The sequence below is a fragment of the Brassica rapa genome, chromosome A06, assembly GCF_000309985.2.
Source record: "Brassica rapa cultivar Chiifu-401-42 chromosome A06, CAAS_Brap_v3.01, whole genome shotgun sequence".
Lineage (NCBI taxonomy): Eukaryota > Viridiplantae > Streptophyta > Magnoliopsida > Brassicales > Brassicaceae > Brassica > Brassica rapa.
Window position 1 is genome coordinate 6,702,157 of NC_024800.2, and position 18,268 is coordinate 6,720,424.

Consider the following 18,268-nt stretch of genomic DNA (forward strand, 5'->3'; position numbering starts at 1 on the left):
TCTATACATTTGTTTTCTTTAACAAAAAAAAAATATATTTGTATTTCCACAAGAGTGTTAACAAAGAGAACGAGATAAAGTATATTTGGTAGCATTGTATGTTGAATACTCGGTTTCAATGAGAAGGTTTCAGCTTTAGTCACGTGACAGGAAGGATGAATTTGTTAAAAATAATTATTATTAGCCCAAATTGAATAAATTAAAAAGTCACGGGGTCTTTTTAGAAATATGTTTAGACTGGCTAAGCAAGTGTTCTTCTCTGTTATTTTCGCCGGCGTTTAGCGGCGGAAAGTTCAATCCTTTCCCTACTTGGGCCGTCGGAGAAAAATGAAGAGCGGCAAGTACTCTTGCAACACGAGATCTGAAACCCTAGAATGGATCACCGCCATTATTGATTTCCTCAAACCCTTCTCTTTCCTGATCAATGCTCACGTTGTCAATTTCTTCAAGGTATCCAAAGTTTTGATCTTTCCGGTGGAAACAATCTTAAAAAGTTCGTCTTCTTGATGGGTTTGTTGTTAATTTCAGGATAAGCAATGGGAAGCTGTTGACGAGGACTGGATGAGCTGCCTAAGGAATGAGAAGCTGGAGAATATTCTTCTTATTCCCTCCGGTACTGTCCAGGTAAAGCTGAGAACTTGATTAATAACAAAGGGTCTGGTTTAGTTTAGCTTAAAAGTAGTGATTGATACGCGTGTGTTTGTTAGGATCACTGGCCTGCTTCACTCAAGGACTTTGTCCACACGCTAAGGTCTCTATCGTTTCCTAGAGAGCAAGCTGATTTACAGACGGTATAAACTCTCCCTTTGTATTATAGACTCTAGACTGAATATGTTAAAATCATTTTTCCGCTGCTGGCAGGTGCTCTCAGATGTGAATGTGGCACCCCTTAGCACCGTTCTTTCACAGGGCATGAATCTGAAGAAAAAACATGAGGTACAGTCTCTTTCAGTGATGTCTACTTTTTTTTTGGTATATGACTTTCAGTAGTATGCAGATGTTTCTTCAATCCAAGTAACTTAAATTGAAAAGAGAATATTTGTAGCTGATCAGGTCCAACCATTTGTTACTTCACATGTAAAAAATAGAGAAGTGTTCTAGTTGTGATAATCACCTAAATCTCATAACATTTATATAAAATTTTCTTGGTTGCAAAACCCAATGTTTTAGTTCAATCGTTTATTTGGTAAATGTGTTTTCATGAATTTCTTGGTAGCAGGTTGAAGTTCTTTCCTCTGTTGTCAGCTCAGTTGTTAACAGTGTTGGAGAATCTACTGTTGTTGATGTCGGTTCTGGCCAGGTATCTGACTTCAATCCCTTTGGTTGTCCAAGGAACTTTTTGCTTGATGAGTTTTTCGCTTTTATATAACTTAAAAGTATATAGTTTTCCATAAGTGTGTTAAACAATGTAACATTGTGAAAATATTATTTCAGGGTTATCTAGCGCAGGTTCTTTCTTTCCAGTATAAGCACTCAGTTGTTGCGATTGATTCATCATCTCATCATGGAAATGTAACTGATGCACGAGCAGCACGTATAAGAAAACATTTTGCTTCACAAATGCGTAAATCTGGGTAAGCACATTGTCTATTCATTTTAGCTTGGAAAGTCACTCATTGTCTATTCCTTATTCTTGCTACTCAACTCTGGTCTTTTTGACTTTTAACCTCTTCTCTGTTAGTTCAGGAAACAAGTGCCCAGATGCTCCAACGACGATTACATGCCGTGTATTATCCACAGAGATGTTAAAATCCTTAACCAATGTTCCTCTGGAGGAAAATGACTTGGATTTAGATGCAGCTGCATTGAATGAAGGTCCAAAGAGATCGTGTTCACTTGTGCTTGCTGGCCTCCATGCATGTGGAGATCTATCCGTTACAATGCTAAGGTTAGTTTGAATGCTTTGGTTGTTTCAGTTTGCTGTCCTTAGACCCTAAAAGCTGAAACAATCTGAAACTTGATTTCGTCAGGACTTTTATGGAGTGCGAAGAAGTTAAAGCCGTAGTGAGCATTGGCTGCTGTTACAACTTATTATCTGAGAAAACTAGCGAGAGTTCTTGTTACAAATGTGGTTTTCCCATGAGCGCTGGTCTCAAATCTTTGGGATTCTCGCTTGGCAAAAATGCACGTGATCTAGCTTGTCAGGTATTGCATATCTGTTTCTGAATGTTGTATGTATGTTCTTCTCTGTAATCTTATTTTTACACATTTGATGTGGTTTTCTCAGAGTGCTGAGAGATGGAGCAGCTTGGGAGAAGATGCTGGTCTGCAGAACTTCGAGTTGCATTCTTTTCGTGCTGCTTTCCAAATGGTAAATATAAAGTCTGGTTTTGTTTGCGGATTTTCAGCTATTGTCTCTAACAAAGCAACAACCTATTCACTCTTTGAAGGTTCTTTCAAAACATTATCCAGAGGTTTTAGCGACAAGTCCTTCTATTGGGCGCCAAGGGAAGGCCTTCCGTCGTCAGAAGCAAAGAAAAGCTCTTGAAACTCCATCAAAATTAGAAACAAGCAGGAAAGGTTAGGATTTAGATGGAGTAGATTCTGTAATTAGGCGAGACCAAGATTGGTTTGCTTAATCTCTATAACTAACTGCAGACATCGACAAGAAATCCACGACGCATACAAGTTCTTCTTTTGAGAAGTTTTGCCTGTCAGCATTTTCCCGCCTGAATCTAGAACATCCTCAAGATCTTGACCTGACTGCCACATGGAATGAAGCTAATGCATTCACGGTAAAAGCTATTCCTCAACTCTCTCTCTTTTGTCTCTGATTCTCTCATGCATTTGATGGATGCTTGTCTAAAATATGTAGGAACTGATAGGACCTTACTGGTCTATTAGAGCTGCACTAGGACCAGTGCTTGAGACATTGATCTTGCTTGATAGACTTATGTTTCTCCAAGAACAAGGAGACTCCCTTGAAGTTTCAATGCTTCCCATCTTTGACCCCACCCTCTCACCTAGGAACGTCGCCATCATTGCTAAAAGGCTTTGACCGTAAAGCTTATTGAGCAGTTAAAGAGATTTCACCTGAAGTGTCTAGAGGACTCTGCTTTTTCTCCGTTGTGTGAACACAGTTTTATTTCTTTCTTGTTGTTCGTGATGTACAAGAAACAAACTAGGAAATGTATTAAGGTTTCCTTTGACTTTACCACCGTAATTGCTTTCAAAACTCATGTTTTGACTTTACATATTAAACAAACTCATTCTTAATTAGCAACTCCATTTTTTTATTTGTTATTTCACGTTCATATTACAACTTGCAATTATAAAAAACTGAAATCATCAATTTGAAACATAAATCTACATGATTCTGTTATAGTACAAACTAAACAGCTATATTAAAATCCTAGTCAATAGATTTGTTCATGGTTTTAAAAGATTAGTGTATTTGTAATTATATTTATCCATTTGACACGCTGTTCATTATTACAACATATACATTGTGTGTGTGAATTACGTGTGGAGGAATATATATTCAACTATTTGAATTAAAAAATGTTAAGCAGTACAAAAGAATATCATGATGCTTTTCTTTTGACAAAAAAAAAGATGTTTAGATTTTCTTAGGATACATGTTGAAAACAGCATTTATTTGACTATTGTAACCAAGAAGGCTAATAATTGGTTCATCCTTAGTGGACAAAAGACATTCGCCTATACTTCGAAAAGCAAATTCAAAGTGAAATGAAGAATTATGCGCATGAATGAAGCATAAAGCTAAAGACTAATAACCTATGTTACATGGAAACGGAAGCGGGTACGTGGAAGCGGAAGCGTAAGGAAGTGCAGAAACGAGATTTTTTAAAATATTAGGAAGCGGGTACGTGTTGGAAGCGTATATCCATATATAAATATATATATATATTAATTTTAAAAAAATTAGGACTAAAAATTATATGATTTAAATTTGAAATAATGCATTTATTCATTTATAATAATTTTGAAATGATTTTATATTAAAACTGTAAAAATACACATAAATGAAGTTTACAAAAAATATTATATTAATTATTTTTATTACTTGATAAATAATTGACACAATATATTTCAATTTGTGCTATATCTTTAATAAAAAAATCTCAATGCATAAAGATGATTTATAGTATTATTTTTAATATTTGTATATGTATAATTCAATATTCATTTCTATTAATTTTTTTATTTTATATAGATTAAAACTATGGTTTTATATTTTATTGATATACATTACATTTTTTTTTTAAAACGGAAGCGTGATTCCAAAACGGAATCGTAAGCTTCCAACAAGTTTTTAAAGAGAATATTTTAGAAACGTTTTGAAAGCGAGATTCCGCGAGCTTCCACAAGGTTCCGATTCCGATTCCGGTTCCGAAGCGGGAAACGGACGTCCGATGAAGCTTCCGTGCAACGTAGCTAATAACAATACAAAATAGTCAAATAGTTAAAACGATTATTAAAAGCCGTTAATCATAACGGAGAGACATTTTTAAAACATGAAGAAAAAAAAAGTTAAAAAAGAGACGGTAGCGTGCTTGGTCGTCTCGGAGCAACGTACAAGAAGATACTGACGTGTGCTTACGAGTGACTCATTGACTTTTACCCAGCCACCATTCGAAGACCAGACCCGTCTTCCTTATTCATTCCTCCCATCTATTAACTCCATTTCAACGAATCCGTAATCTGATATCCACACACGCGGCAAAAGAAGAGACAGCGACTCTGATCGCGTAAAGACACTGCCTTTTTTATACCAACTTAGCAAGTCTTCTACCTGCGATATCTGTCTGAATCTCTTTCTCTCTCTCTCTCTCTCTCAGGTGGGTTTCTCTCTCTCCATGTCTTGAATTTCGTTTTATCTGCTAATGTTTCTATGTTTTGAGAAAAAAAAAACCCAAACTTCAAAGTTGACAGCTTTTTGTTTGCTGCTGCTTTAACTTTTGAGGTTTATGGTCCCCCCACTAGGATGTTTTTTGTTTTGGGGAGATTCTTATTGAGGAAGTAATTGAAATCGATCTATGTATGGTTTCACTAGCTCGAAGTCAAATCTCTTAATCGTGTCTCGTTTTTTTTCCGTTGGTAATGGCAGAAACAGTTGTCAGGTCTCTGTCTTACATTGATGGGTTGCTCCTGGTTCTCACGAAGGGGAGGAGGACCTTCTGAAGTTGATGATGGAGGTACTTAATTAAACCAAGTGGATATGATTACTAGTTTCTGAGCTTTAACTCTTCTTAGTCATGTTACTGGCTTCCTCTAATTTTAGTGTGTGTTGTGTCTTTTTGCAAAACAGGAATCGCATCGATACAAAACGTTAAGATTTACAAATACAAAGAGATTCGTCAGGCTACAGATGATTTCAATCCCCACAATAAAATTGGTGAAGGAGGCTTTGGTTCTGTGTATAAGGTAAATGATAAAAAAAATCAATTGTTTTGCACTCTTCTTATTCAAAATTATCTAATTCATCTTTTCTAACATTTTTGATGACTTTAGGGCCATCTTAAAGATGGAAAGATCGCAGCTATCAAAGTCCTCTCGGCTGAGTCAAGACAAGGCGTTAAAGAGTTCTTGACTGAGATCAACGTGATATCAGAGATACAGCATGAGAATCTTGTCAAGCTTTATGGTTGCTGCGTGGAGGGGAATCACAGGATTCTCATTTACAACTACCTCGAGAACAATAGCCTTGACAAGACGCTTCTAGGTAACTCTCCTACTTTGTTTAATGTGTCAGCTTATCATATTTTCTAACCGAATGAATGTGTTTTTTTTTCTTTCAGCTGGGGGATACACTAGGAGTGGGATACAGTTTGATTGGAGAACTCGAGCCAAGATCTGCATTGGTGTTGCTAAAGGTCTTGCCTTTCTTCACGAAGAAGTAAGGCCGCACATTATCCACAGAGATATCAAGGCGAGCAACATTCTACTTGACAGAGACTTATCCCCAAAGATCTCTGATTTTGGACTCGCCAGGCTTATGCCACCCAACATGACTCATGTCAGCACTCGTGTCGCCGGTACAATGTGAGTTGAGTTCCACATGATTCCTTTTCTTACTCGAGCTTAAAACTTCAGGTCTTAACATGTGTTGTGTGCAGTGGTTATTTAGCTCCGGAGTATGCTGTCAGGGGACAGCTGACGCGTAAAGCAGATATATACAGCTTTGGAGTCCTTCTGATGGAGATAGTCAGTGCAAGAAGCAACAAAAACACTCGGTTACCCACTGAATATCAATATCTCTTAGAAAGAGTAAGTTTATCTGGTCTAGTTAGACATGTCTAAGATCTTGTTTTGAGAGATGATAACATTTTTCTTTTACATTCCACAGGCATGGGAACTTTATGAGCGGAATGAGCTCGTGGATCTTGTCGACGCAGGGCTAAACGGAGTCTTCGACGCAGAGGAAGCTTGCCGGTACCTAAAAATCGGTCTTCTGTGCACGCAAGACAGTCCAAAGCTAAGACCAACCATGTCCACGGTGGTGAAGCTGTTGACTGGGGAGAAGGATATAGACACAAGGAAAATAACCAGGCCGGGTTTGATATCTGATTTTATGGACTTGAAAGTGAGAGGACCCGTGGTGGAAACAAAGCCAGATGATGAAGTGAACAGAAACAACTACACGAACCCTTCTTCTTATAATGCATCGTCTAGCTCTGGGACTAGAGACAACTCAAATGCTTACTCATCAGGGGCTTCATCAGCTGCTGCGGTTTCTTCGTTCAGCAGTACTATTTAGAAAAGATAAAAAAGTGTTTGATGTTTCTGTCTCTCATCATCATCTTTTCTTCTTTATTGGATGCAAACATAGGTTTTCTGTTATATTTTTTGAATTGATAGCAACTGTAAGAGAATGAGGTTTTCTGCCTCGCTCTTGTAAAGGTTGTCTTCAGTTTTAAACTAAGATTTGAGTGTATGTATATAAGTTTGAATCTGCATTGGTCCTAATTAAGAAAGAAAATATCTATACTATATTAAAAGGGCTTGAGGGAGGCTTTTTAGAGTGTCCACGTCGGACAGGAAAATAGTCCAATCAGAATATTTCCTTTTGCCATGTCATGTACTTTTTTTTGGTTTATGATTGTACGTTAGGCTCTCTCTCTAACAGTCAAGGTGGGCTTCTGTAGGGGCTCTCTCTAAAAAAATTATTGGCCCACCCAGCTCTTACTTCTTCGTCTTCAAGTTTCGGAAGTCTCTCCCGACGATTTCACTTCATCTTCTCCAATCCCTAAATTTTTTTTTCACCGTTACCTTATCATCAATGACTATGTTAAAGCGATTCTTCAATGTTCTGTTCCACCTCCCCTTCATACTTCTCCTACATAAAGCTCTCTTTCTAAACCTAGATCCATCCTAAATCGAAAAAATTACTCTGCAGAAACGATATCCATGGCAATGAAATCCACCACGAAGTCTCAGCTAGCCACCGGTAAATCTCCCGTCGCCATGTACTTCAACGACATCTCGCCGGGACTTTCTGAGTCACAGCTTCAATTCCGATTGATCCATTTTTGGGAGGCAAAGAACATCGCCAAAGGTGGGACTTTAATTGGGGTTGGTATTGGGTTACCCAATTCAACAGCTTCTGTGCGTAACTTTATCAAAGCCTCGAAAGTAACCACTTGAAGCTCAATAGTCTAAATGTGTTTTGTCTGTGTGATGAAGAGCCACACAGCTACGATGGAGAGACACTTCGATGATATTTATAATTTTGCTGGAAATAATAGTTCATCATCGCTGCCATGGTCAATCCTCGCTGTCGTACGGTAGTGTTGGTTTGAATTTTCCATTTTGTCTGGGTATTTTTCGATCGCCAAAATTTGACTGAGGTTTTCTTTTGGTAATAAGCAGATCGACAAGTTCAGATCATTGAGAGGTAGCAAAATGTTTACTTGCAATGATCAACGCATAATTGCTCTTGAATTGGACACAGGTGCAAGTCGACTACAAAGTCTTGAGCAATTGATGGGCCATTTTACAGTGAAGATCCAATGTCCCTACTTCCCATGTTTTGTTTGTCTGTTGGTATTTTCTGTAATGGAATTGTCAATCTTTTGGTAGGGAACTGTTAAATCTTCTTTCTTTCTTTTTGTAAAAAGGCTTACAAAACTGTTAAATCTTCACAAAGCATTTTTGAGGTTTAATTCTTTTTCTTTTTACTCCTCTCTATCTAATCTAAGATCATATGGATTTACTAATTTGTATGCCTATCATATTTGTCTCAGTTAGTTCAGGCAGCAGTTGTGGTAGAAAACATGATTAAGACAGAGTGCTTGAAAAATGAACTGTGGTATTGTTCTTCTCTTTTAGCTGCTGTCAAAATGCTTTATGGGCTAACTGTCCATCTCTTTACCCTCGATGCAGCTATTATATATTACAATAAAACCATAACTCAATCAGATATGGATGAGACAAAGCCAATCGGCTTACCAGGTCAGAAGTCACAACCCGTTTCGGATCCACAAGAAAGAAGCAGTAGAGGTAAGTGCGGGAAACACAGTAGAAAAGCTTCAGGGCGCGTGCAAAAACAGAGGCTTCTTTATCAAAGTAGATTCAACGTGTGTTTATGTGTAGCAGTGTATATATATGTAATATTGTAGCAGTGGATGGCCCGAGAGAATGTGTACTGTGTACACATACATATATGTAGAAGACTAACTAATGTGGTTTTAATTAGTATCAAAACAATTGTTTCGATATATGCTAAGCTGATGTTAGGACGAAAACTTAGATTCTTTGTAAATTTCTCTCTGTATAAACAGTGGTTGGATGATTATAAGAGGCTTCAATCTTTCTTTTTCTTCATTTATGGATTTAAGCCTTGCCTTAAACTAAAAAAATTCAAATAAGTATAAGAAATTATTTTGAACCAGCATACAAAATTTAAATCGGTATTATTTAATGCTATATAATTTTCTTTATTATAGTTACTTTGTTGTATTATTCACATATAATAGAAAACCGGAATTTGCATAATAATGTTTCTCTTGCATTTAGGTTAAAATATGTATTCAGAGTATTGTTCATCCCACTAAAGAAAATTAAAAGTAAAAGTTTGTAATCTTGGAAAACTAGAGTCCAACTGGTTGACTATAGTTGAGGAAAGGAATACTACGTTCCAGTTCATTCCCAGATTATTTTACCATTTGCAAAGAAAATTTATTACTTATAAGGGTTACTAATTCCCCATCGTTCCTTTTCTATAAAGAACTATGGCACAAATATATTCCATATCAAATCATACGAGGAACAATTATTCCTTCAGTTTTTTTCTTATAGTTCCTTTAGATTTTTTTTTCACTTAAATTGTCACCAATTGGACCTTAAATTACATCATTTAACCTTTCAAAAACAATAGGTTTGCAAAATGTATACGAAAAAATCAGTCAAAAAAATGTATACGAAAAAGTATTAATGGATTCAAAAAATGTATAAGAAGGAAAAATAATTTATGATTTATGTATTGAAATTTAAATATAGTTCTGAATAATTTTATTTATTTAATAAATATAGAATAAATCATCCTATCTTTTGTCTATCTTTTGTTGATTAGCCATATCATTAGAACCACATTACTAAATGCTCTCAACGGAACCAAATCACCACCCAAACAGAATCCCACAGAGCAAACTAAAAACAAAAATAAACAAATACAATTAATTAAAAAGCGTAGTATAATTAGAGAATGAAGTGGAATAACATGAAATTAATAATATTTGATCATTAACCTCCCAATTTTTTTAAAAAAAATATTAGGACAAAATAACAACCCAAAAATGAGATAGATTGCTTGGAGTACGAGTTCGAAAACTTGAGTGTTACTCATCCGTTTTACAAGCAAGTAAAGCTATAATATTATGCCATCCAAACAATATAAACAATTAATAAGATCATCATCAAGCTAAAATTCATTTAAAATTATAAGAAGAAATTAATTAAAAATTATAAGAAAAAATAAGATCATCATCAAGCTAAAATTAATTAAAAATTATAAGAAGAAATTTATCCGGGCGTAGCCCGGACAAAGACCCTAGTTTGAATAAGTAATGAAAGAGGTAGTTGAGTAGGAACGGTGTGTTCTCTGTCTGATCGTGTTCTAAAAACTGGAATAGGCCTCGGACAAAGTCCGCTTAATGCAAATGGGATATGAGCAAAACGACATTTTAAAACCAATTCTTTTGAAAAATTGTTCTAAGAATTTTAGGCCTCCATCTAAACCATAAATCTTTTATTAGAGCATCTCCAAAATAAACTCTATAATTTCAAATATAAAATTTTTTGCTCTCCAAAAATGAACTTCAAAACTTCAAATTTAGAGTAATATGATGTTTTACTTTTCAAAACTCTAAATTTGAAGTTTCATTTTTTATTTGCATCTTAGTCCTTATAATTAATTACACATCATATTTATAATTCTTAAGTATTTTTTATTTATCGTTTTAATCTTTAATACTTTTGTATACCTTAAATATTTCAAATTTATTTTTATAAATTTAAAATTTACGCATAAAATTAAAGAAAATTTTTAAAATAAGATTTATAATATTTTAAAACTAGAATTAGACAACAAAAATATTACAAAAGAAACTTAATAATTTTTTTAAAGATACATGAAGACATAATTATTATACAAATTTGAATATTACAACAATACTAATAGTCTAGTAAATTTGCTCTAGAACTTCTAAAATATTTTCCAAACAAATTTTGTGTAACCGAAGATGAAGCATTGTGGAAATAATTTTATGTAATAATGTGATATTTTCTTGTAGTTTATATTTAATTAATTATTTTATTTATAATTTTATATTTTAGTATAAGATTTTATTAATTAATATTTTTATATATGTGCTAGTTATTTATAATTTTTTATAGATTTATATTAATTATGACAAATATAAAGACCATAGCATAAATTACAAATAATTTTAAAGTTAATATTAATGTATAGAGTCTGGTTTAGTCCGGTTTAGTTGAATAGGTATTATGATTCTCATTTGGTTTACAGGATTAGTCAAGTGTATATATATCTTGTACCAAACTCATTTTGTCAGTTGAAAAATAAGAGATCATTTTACATGCGATTCATCTTTACTCATGATCTCTATTATGGTATCAGAGCCAGGTTATGCGATGTTTCTGGGCAGTTCTTTGGTATCTTGGAGATCACAGAAGCAAGATATTGTATCGATGAGTACAGCTGAGGCGGAGTATCGTGCTATGAGCGTGGCTACTAAGGAGATTATGTGGTATTATGGTGTTCTCAAGTCTCTCCGAGTGCCGTTTTCTCCTCCAGCTTACTTATATTGCGATAACACTGCTGCTCTTTACATTGCTACTAATTCTGTTTTTCATGAGCGAACCAAGCATGTGGAGTTTGATTGCCATAAGGTGAGAGAGTGCATCGTCTGTGGCATCTTGAAGACAATGTATGTTCGTACCGACAATCAACTGGCCGATGTGTTGACTAAGGCATTGTACCCAGCTCCTTTTCGAGACATTATCAGCAAGATGGGTGTTTTTAATCTTTATGCACCTTCATCTTGAGGGGGAATATTAATGTATAGAGTCTGGTTTAGTCCGGTTTAGTTGAATAGGTATTATGATTCTCATTTGGTTTATAGGATTAGTCAAGTGTATATATATCTTGTACCAAACTCATTTTGTCAGTTGAGAAATAAGAGATCATTTTACATACGATTCATCTTTACTCATGATCTCTATTAGTTAAATATGAAATTTTGTTTTTAGAGAATAATACTTTGAAACTTTAAATATAGAGTCTTGCAAAACTCTAAAATATAGAGTATTTTTTTAGATGCTCCAAGGCGTCTGACTAACAGCTTAGAGATTTTTTAAACATTGGATCTCTATGTTTAGTTAGTTCTAGTGCTTTTGAGTTTTGAGTGAGTCTTAACCGAGAGGTTAAACCAAGTCCTGTCCGATTGATTGACATCAGCTCGGTCTGGTCAAAACAGCACGGTTCAGTTGGGATGTGGGGCCCACGAATTTAATGTCACTTAATCCAAGTCCAAAACGATAAGAAGTAAAGAACAGTAGTATAAAGGTAAAGTATTTTAATGGAGGCAACTTCTGGCGTGCCCCAAATGTAAAATGCCAAATCTCCTATGGGCTCTTAGAGTTTCCTATACCCCTATTTTATAATTCTTTTTTTAATCAAAATCTAAAAACCCAAATCAAATCCTTCTCGGTTATCAAAACTAAACTCTAAACCCCCTATGGATTAGTGAACCCATGGGTAAATATTTAAATTCTATACTTTTCAAATTCAAAAAAAAATATTTTAAAATCGTTTTTAATCATATTTTAATGATTTTTTCGAAAATATAGAAAACAAGGTTTTTGGATTTTTGAAATATTTTTATCAAATTGTATAAATCAAATAAAAAATATTAACGTTTTCATTTTAATTTTATGATTTTTCGTTTGACATATAAAATTAAAAGAATAAAAGGGTCCTTTTGAGATTGTGTTATGAGATATAGGGGCATGAGAGGAGATAATTCATTTTAATGTTGCCTTCGTCTCTAATCTCTGTCTTTATACGCCACTGTTGTATCTGCGTTCCTCTTCTCTCTCTCTCTCTCCGAAGAACTTTTTTGAATCTTTTAAAAGTTTCCAACTTTTTCTTTTCCTCCATGAGCTCTTTTTGTGGTTTCCTATTTCCCGAGCTTATCTTTACACTAGTAACCCATTTACTTTAACTAAAGCTCATCTCTTTTACTTTTTCTTCACTCTCTCTCTACGCACCGAACCTGGGGAGTGCTTGTCGGTGCGCGGTGATGCTCTAACGAAGCTGTTTCACCGGCAAATACTGGCGATTAGTTAGGCTTTATTGATCCGGTTTGAGGATGTGCACTAGACTGATTGTTGTTGGATAAAGTTAGGGTTTTGCGTTTTAGGAAGAGGGGTAGGCAATTGAATTAGCTACCGAACATCTTGTAATGGCCAATAAGCACGAAGGCTATCAATTAATCTGAGGTGTGGAGGTAGAGTTTGGGGTTTGAGAATCTTTGTTTAGTAATGGAGGATATAGGATTGGTTAAGCAAGGTTGGAAGTGGTTGCAGTCTCAGAAACATTTATGCTCGTGGGTTTGTGCTGCAATGCAATGTTATGGGGGAAAGACGGAAGCTTTCGTGGAGCGTCACTGGCCACTAGTGTGCAGTGGATGCGGGAAGCTATTAGGGCTGCTTAGTTTGTCGTTTTCTTACTGGAAAGACTGCGTTTTGAGGGGTTTCCAGTCCAGTGCCAAGTTCGGCTCAGCTGCTTTGCTCCTCATCATGTGGAGTTGCTTTCTCAGCCTGACTTCAGTTTCTTGCTTGGTCTATGTCCTCCTCGGTATGGTAAGACCCTCTTAGACCCCTCTGCTCTTAATCGAGTCGTTCTTGATTTTTTTTTATCATTGCAGGGAGCTGCTGGTGCTGTTGTTGTGTACTTAGGTTGCACTCCGGGGATCTTCATTGTAGGACTATTTGGGATTTTGATTATGTGGATGTACGCTAACTTTTGGATCACCGGAACATTATTCATAGTTGCAGGCAAGTGTCAATATACTTCTTTTCTTATTTACTCTTTTGTTTAATTTCTCTCAACTTCTTTTGAATCAGGTTATTTGTTCTCGTTGAATCACGCAAGAGTTGTGGTTCTTATGGCCACGGTTTACGCGATTTACTCTGTCAATGTCAGACTTGGATGGCCTGGAGTTATTCTCTCGATGAATCTTGCCTTCTTGTCCAACGATGTATTCATTCGTCTTCTTCAGTGGTGCGATAGCGTTAGTGAGAAAGCACAGCCGGAGGAGCCGAAGAAGCCTGAAACTGTGCTAGAGGAGGAGTTTCCAGGAGAGTTTGAGTACCCTTCTCCTCCTCCTGTTGAAGAAGTACCAGAGAAGAAGGTTCACGAGAATAAGTCGGCTAATAAGCCGGCGTCTCCGGCAACTGTTGTTAGTGACTTGAAGGAGGTTTCTAGTGTTAAAGTAGTAAGTGTGGAAGAGACGGGTTCAGCTGATGAGATGAAAAGAATACTGGATAGTTTGAATCACTATGAAGCATTGGGGTTCCCTCGGCATAAGAAGATTGATGCTGCGGTGCTTAAGAAAGAGTATAGAAAGAAGGTATGTTGTTTTGAAGCTGACTTTTGTATGTTCTACTGGCTATGAGTTAACTTTTGTGGTTCTATTTCTCTATTCTTAGGCAATGCTGGTTCATCCGGATAAGAATAGAGGAAGTCCTTTGGCGAGTGAATCATTCAAGAAACTTCAATGTGCTTATGAGGTAGTTTTCAGCTTACTTGCGGATTTGTACTGACTCTATTGCTTAATTTAACAAATTTAGACAAATTTAGATCAATTTTAACCGATTTAGAACGGTTTAAACTGATTTTAATCATATACATGAGATATTAAGACCAGCCGCCTATACCGATTTTTAGAACATACTAGGTAGTTTTCAGATTTGATGCTGTAATCGGACGCTATTTTCTTTCTATTATGAATATCTAGACATGAAAAGGATGAATTTTCAGGTTCTCTCTGATGCTGTTAAGAGGAGAGATTACGATGAGCAGTTGAAGAAAGAAGAATCTAGGACCAGGACTGTCTGTCAGACATCACATGCTTCTTCGCATCAGGTTTGTTGATACAGTCTGTTCTGAAATTTCTTATGCCTTATGTGTTATTCTTTTTTTTTCTTATAAAAAGTTGATGAACATTTTTTTTTTTTAATTGTTTTTTCAGAATGGTCCAGATTATCGATCAGAAGAGTCAAGGCGCATACATTGTACTAAGTGCGGTAATTCACACATTTGGGTATGTACCAATAGGAGTAAGGCAAAGGCCAGATGGTGTCAGGTTAGTTAACTCACTCCCACTTCTCCTTACAATTGCATGATATCTTTTTCTTTCTCTTTGTTAAATGGTTATTGCTTTTATTTAAATTAATAGGACTGTGGTCAATATCATCAAGCCAAAGATGGTGACGGATGGGTTGAACACAAAGGGACTTTGGTATTTGAGAAAGCACATAAGGTTAGTCTCACACTTCTTTCTTCCTACTTTGTTTACTGGTAATGCTTGTTTAACTCTTTTCTTGTCTTGCCCCGTAGATTGAAATACCGCGAGCTTTTGTTTGTGCCGAGAGCAAGATCTTTGATGTCTCAGAATGGGCTATATGTCAGGTTGGTGCTCTGAATCTTTACCAGTAATGGGCTACAACTTCTGTTCACAATTGGCTAGACTAAGACATATCAAGAATCCAGTAAAGTATTTTTTTTACTCGAGTGACTGGGATCTAGCTTTAAAACTTATTACAGTATGTGAAAATGATGATATGTATATAATTGCGTTTTCCATTGAAGGGAATGGCGTGTAGACCAAACACACATAGACCAAGTTTCCACGTGAACATGGTTGGTTTGGAAAAGACAACACAGAGATCAAACTCAAGCAGGTTCCCGTGGGATCTTGATGTGGAGATGATGGACGAGGATGAGGAAGAGTTTGAGCTATGGCTTCAACAAGCCATGGCTTCTGGCCTCTTCTGTGAGACATCAAAACGCAGAAAAAGCTGGAGTCCTTTCAAGTTAACCAAGAAACAATCTCGAAGAACATCAACTTGAGGGAATACCCACATCAACTTCAAATGGCGAGATCAACAACAATGGGGGTCAATGGCGCTCTATGCCTTGTTCAGTACTTCAGCCATGTGAATATGAAGAAAGACCCTAAAAGGAACAACATTTTAAGGTGCTAATGAAGAAGATACAGACATGGGCAAGCTTGAAACGAACACACTTTTAGATCCCTTGTCTGTAAATAGAACCTGTGGAGGTTTGTGTACTATCAAGTTATGTTTTTTATTATCTGAGAGAAACCCAAGAAGACCGGTTAACGATAAACATGAAGTTTTAAAAATTGTGTTTTTCTCATATTAGTAATTTAGATCCATGATCCATTCTCATGGTAATGCTTTCTAAATTAGTTTGATTCTATTTCTCTTTTCTGTTGAAAAGTTCACACATTTAACTGAATCTGTGATAACCAAATTGTTAACAGTTTGTGTTTTGTCTGACTGTGAACAGTGGTCAATGGTCTGGTTTGGTTTGGTCCAGACCTTGAGAACTTGGAATGTGTGTGTCATACACCAATTAAAATAAATCCGGTTTGATGTAAGGTTGATTTTCCCCGGTTATGACAATTAATAATAAGGGTAAATTTGTAAATTAACATCTGATCCGAGTTTTGTTGTCTTCTTCGTGTCCATGCCCTTGTCCTTGTGAGAGAGATCGAACTTTCTCGGGTTTATTTGTGTATCATCGTGTTCAAGGTTAGTGTGTAACACCAGTGAAAGACCTAAATTTGATATTTGGAGCTCCATCAATGGCTTCATTGCTAGCTCGCAGGTCGTTCAATGCTCTCCGCGCCCGACATCTCGTATGAATCTTTTGACTCTTTTTGCATTTTATGTCCTTAGTGTTGCCATCCATTCCAATCTGCATCTTTGGTCTATAGCTTGGTGGAATTTGGAATTTTTAATTTAACACCAATTGGAACTGGCTACAGATTTTAAAAATTTAGTTTATTGTTATTGTTGATTATCATCACGAGGCTTTATTATTGTATATGTCATTACTCTTCCTTTAAGGTAGAATGGGTGGTGTTGATGGTAATGTTTTAGCTCAATCTCTGCAAGTACATGTCCTTTAACTGAGAGCAACCTTTGTTGTAGTTAACTTTTACGTTCTTTAACGTTTGCCTTGTCTTTGATTATAGGTTTTTTCAGGGCAGGGACCTCATCTCTCTGCGCTACAATCCCGTGCTATATCGTATGGCACTAATAAAGGTATATATATATATATTTCTTCTCTTGTTTCAGGCATATATGATTAGACTAATTAATGGTTTGCCTTTATAACTTGCAGATGATGAAGAAGCTGAGCAACTTGCTAAGGAGATCTCCAAGGACTGGAGCACTGGTAAGCTATTTGATCCACGCACACTTTTCTACCTTTCTATGAGTATTGACGGTTCTTAATTTTACAGTCTTTGAGCGGAGCATGAACACTCTATTTCTCACTGAAATGGTCCGGGGTTTGTCGCTGACCCTCAAGTACTTCTTTGATCCAAAAGTTACTGTGAGTGACAGTCTTCCCTGACTTTTGTAATTAGGTTGAAAGAAACATATTGGGAGTTCTGAAGTTTTTGTCCTGTATGCAGATCAATTATCCTTTTGAAAAGGGTCCACTGAGCCCTCGCTTCCGTGGTGAGCACGCTCTTCGAAGGTATCCAACTGGGGAAGAACGCTGCATTGCTTGCAAACTCTGTGAAGCTGTAAGTTTTTAAAAGTCTTATGTTACTCGTACCATAGCATCACAATTCACCTGAAATTTGAGGGATACTGGGTTTTTTTTTCCTTTTCATCAGGTATGTCCAGCTCAAGCAATCACCATAGAGGCAGAGGAGAGGGAAGATGGAAGCCGCAGAACCACTAGGTCTCCACTTAAACTCCCACCATTCATTAACCATATGCTTTCTTTCCGACACTGTCTTGTCTCTCTGGTTATGTACATTTCATAGTGTAAATGTAGTGATGGTTTGGAGCTGTACACAGGTATGATATCGACATGACAAAGTGCATCTATTGTGGCTTTTGCCAAGAAGCTTGCCCTGTTGATGCAATCGTCGAAGGACCCAACTTTGAGTTTGCAACCGAGACTCATGAGGTAAAGACTAGATAGAGACATACCATTTGTCCATGATCCTAAAGTTAAGATGTGTATCTGAATCTTCTTTTTTATTAAAACGCTGCAGGAACTTTTGTATGACAAAGAGAAGCTTCTTGAGAATGGAGATCGGTGGGAGACAGAGATTGCCGAGAATCTGAAGTCGGAGAGCCTCTACCGCTGAATGTTTCCGAAGGTCTTTCGCCTGATTTATTGGTTTGAATAAAGATACTGATGTGAAAACTGGGGTTGGTTTTGTTTACGGTTTAAATTGGACCATAAATACCATACCGAACACTTTGGAATATGAAGTTATGATTACATGGAGTTGTTACTCTCTCTAGCCTAGTGTAAAGTACTGCTGTAAAGTAGCTGAAGAAAAGAAACAGAGACAGTCACGACTTCTAAAATCAGCAAAGATGGCTCTTGTTTCTGTTTCAAGCTGTGTTGAACCTCGGTGTTTGTATGTTCGTAGTCGTCCTCCCACAAAGGGCATTTATTAGCCACTATAAAAAAAAACTGCAAGGAGGCCAGTCACGACCTGCC

General features: G+C 36.3%; 4 protein-coding genes and 2 long non-coding RNA genes across 6 annotated transcripts; 5 read left to right on the forward strand and 1 right to left on the reverse strand.

Moving 5' to 3' along the window:
• Positions 1 to 88: 88 nt before the first annotated feature.
• LOC103872455 (methyltransferase-like protein 25) lies at positions 89 to 3,216 on the forward strand. The gene is made up of 12 exons (XM_009150854.3): positions 89 to 450; positions 529 to 624; positions 708 to 791; positions 862 to 936; positions 1,220 to 1,300; positions 1,435 to 1,574; positions 1,682 to 1,888; positions 1,971 to 2,145; positions 2,228 to 2,311; positions 2,391 to 2,520; positions 2,599 to 2,735; positions 2,816 to 3,216. The coding sequence occupies exons 1-12, from the start codon at positions 328 to 330 to the stop codon at positions 2,996 to 2,998; spliced, it is 1,515 nt and encodes a 504-aa protein (XP_009149102.1). The 5' UTR covers positions 89 to 327; the 3' UTR covers positions 2,999 to 3,216.
• On the reverse strand, positions 3,063 to 4,557 carry LOC117125922. The gene is made up of 2 exons (XR_004448389.1): positions 4,407 to 4,557; positions 3,063 to 3,738 (listed from the first exon to the last, which is right to left on the reverse strand). It is a non-coding gene; the product is annotated as an uncharacterized LOC117125922 (long non-coding RNA).
• A 9-nt stretch (positions 4,558 to 4,566) lies between these two features.
• Positions 4,567 to 6,930, forward strand: LOC103872456 (cold-responsive protein kinase 1). The gene is made up of 7 exons (XM_009150856.3): positions 4,567 to 4,802; positions 5,072 to 5,159; positions 5,273 to 5,388; positions 5,476 to 5,686; positions 5,763 to 6,006; positions 6,081 to 6,231; positions 6,311 to 6,930. Exons 2-7 carry the CDS (start codon positions 5,102 to 5,104, stop codon positions 6,719 to 6,721), a joined length of 1,191 nt encoding a protein of 396 aa, XP_009149104.1. The 5' UTR covers positions 4,567 to 4,802; positions 5,072 to 5,101; the 3' UTR covers positions 6,722 to 6,930.
• A 46-nt stretch (positions 6,931 to 6,976) lies between these two features.
• On the forward strand, positions 6,977 to 9,918 carry LOC103872457. Its single transcript, XR_001958957.2, has 3 exons — positions 6,977 to 7,748; positions 7,834 to 8,272; positions 8,347 to 9,918. It is a non-coding gene; the product is annotated as an uncharacterized LOC103872457 (long non-coding RNA).
• Positions 9,919 to 12,521: 2,603 nt separating this feature from the next.
• LOC103872458 lies at positions 12,522 to 15,977 on the forward strand. Its single transcript, XM_009150857.3, has 9 exons — positions 12,522 to 13,347; positions 13,413 to 13,542; positions 13,612 to 14,117; positions 14,197 to 14,277; positions 14,528 to 14,632; positions 14,739 to 14,852; positions 14,946 to 15,029; positions 15,107 to 15,178; positions 15,359 to 15,977. Exons 1-9 carry the CDS (start codon positions 13,027 to 13,029, stop codon positions 15,617 to 15,619), a joined length of 1,674 nt encoding a protein of 557 aa, XP_009149105.1. The 5' UTR covers positions 12,522 to 13,026; the 3' UTR covers positions 15,620 to 15,977.
• A 242-nt stretch (positions 15,978 to 16,219) lies between these two features.
• LOC103872459 (NADH dehydrogenase [ubiquinone] iron-sulfur protein 8-B, mitochondrial) lies at positions 16,220 to 18,049 on the forward strand. The gene is made up of 8 exons (XM_009150858.3): positions 16,220 to 16,433; positions 16,773 to 16,842; positions 16,922 to 16,975; positions 17,043 to 17,134; positions 17,217 to 17,330; positions 17,424 to 17,491; positions 17,611 to 17,722; positions 17,811 to 18,049. The coding sequence occupies exons 1-8, from the start codon at positions 16,380 to 16,382 to the stop codon at positions 17,904 to 17,906; spliced, it is 660 nt and encodes a 219-aa protein (XP_009149106.1). The 5' UTR covers positions 16,220 to 16,379; the 3' UTR covers positions 17,907 to 18,049.
• The last annotated feature ends 219 nt before the right edge of the window (positions 18,050 to 18,268 follow it).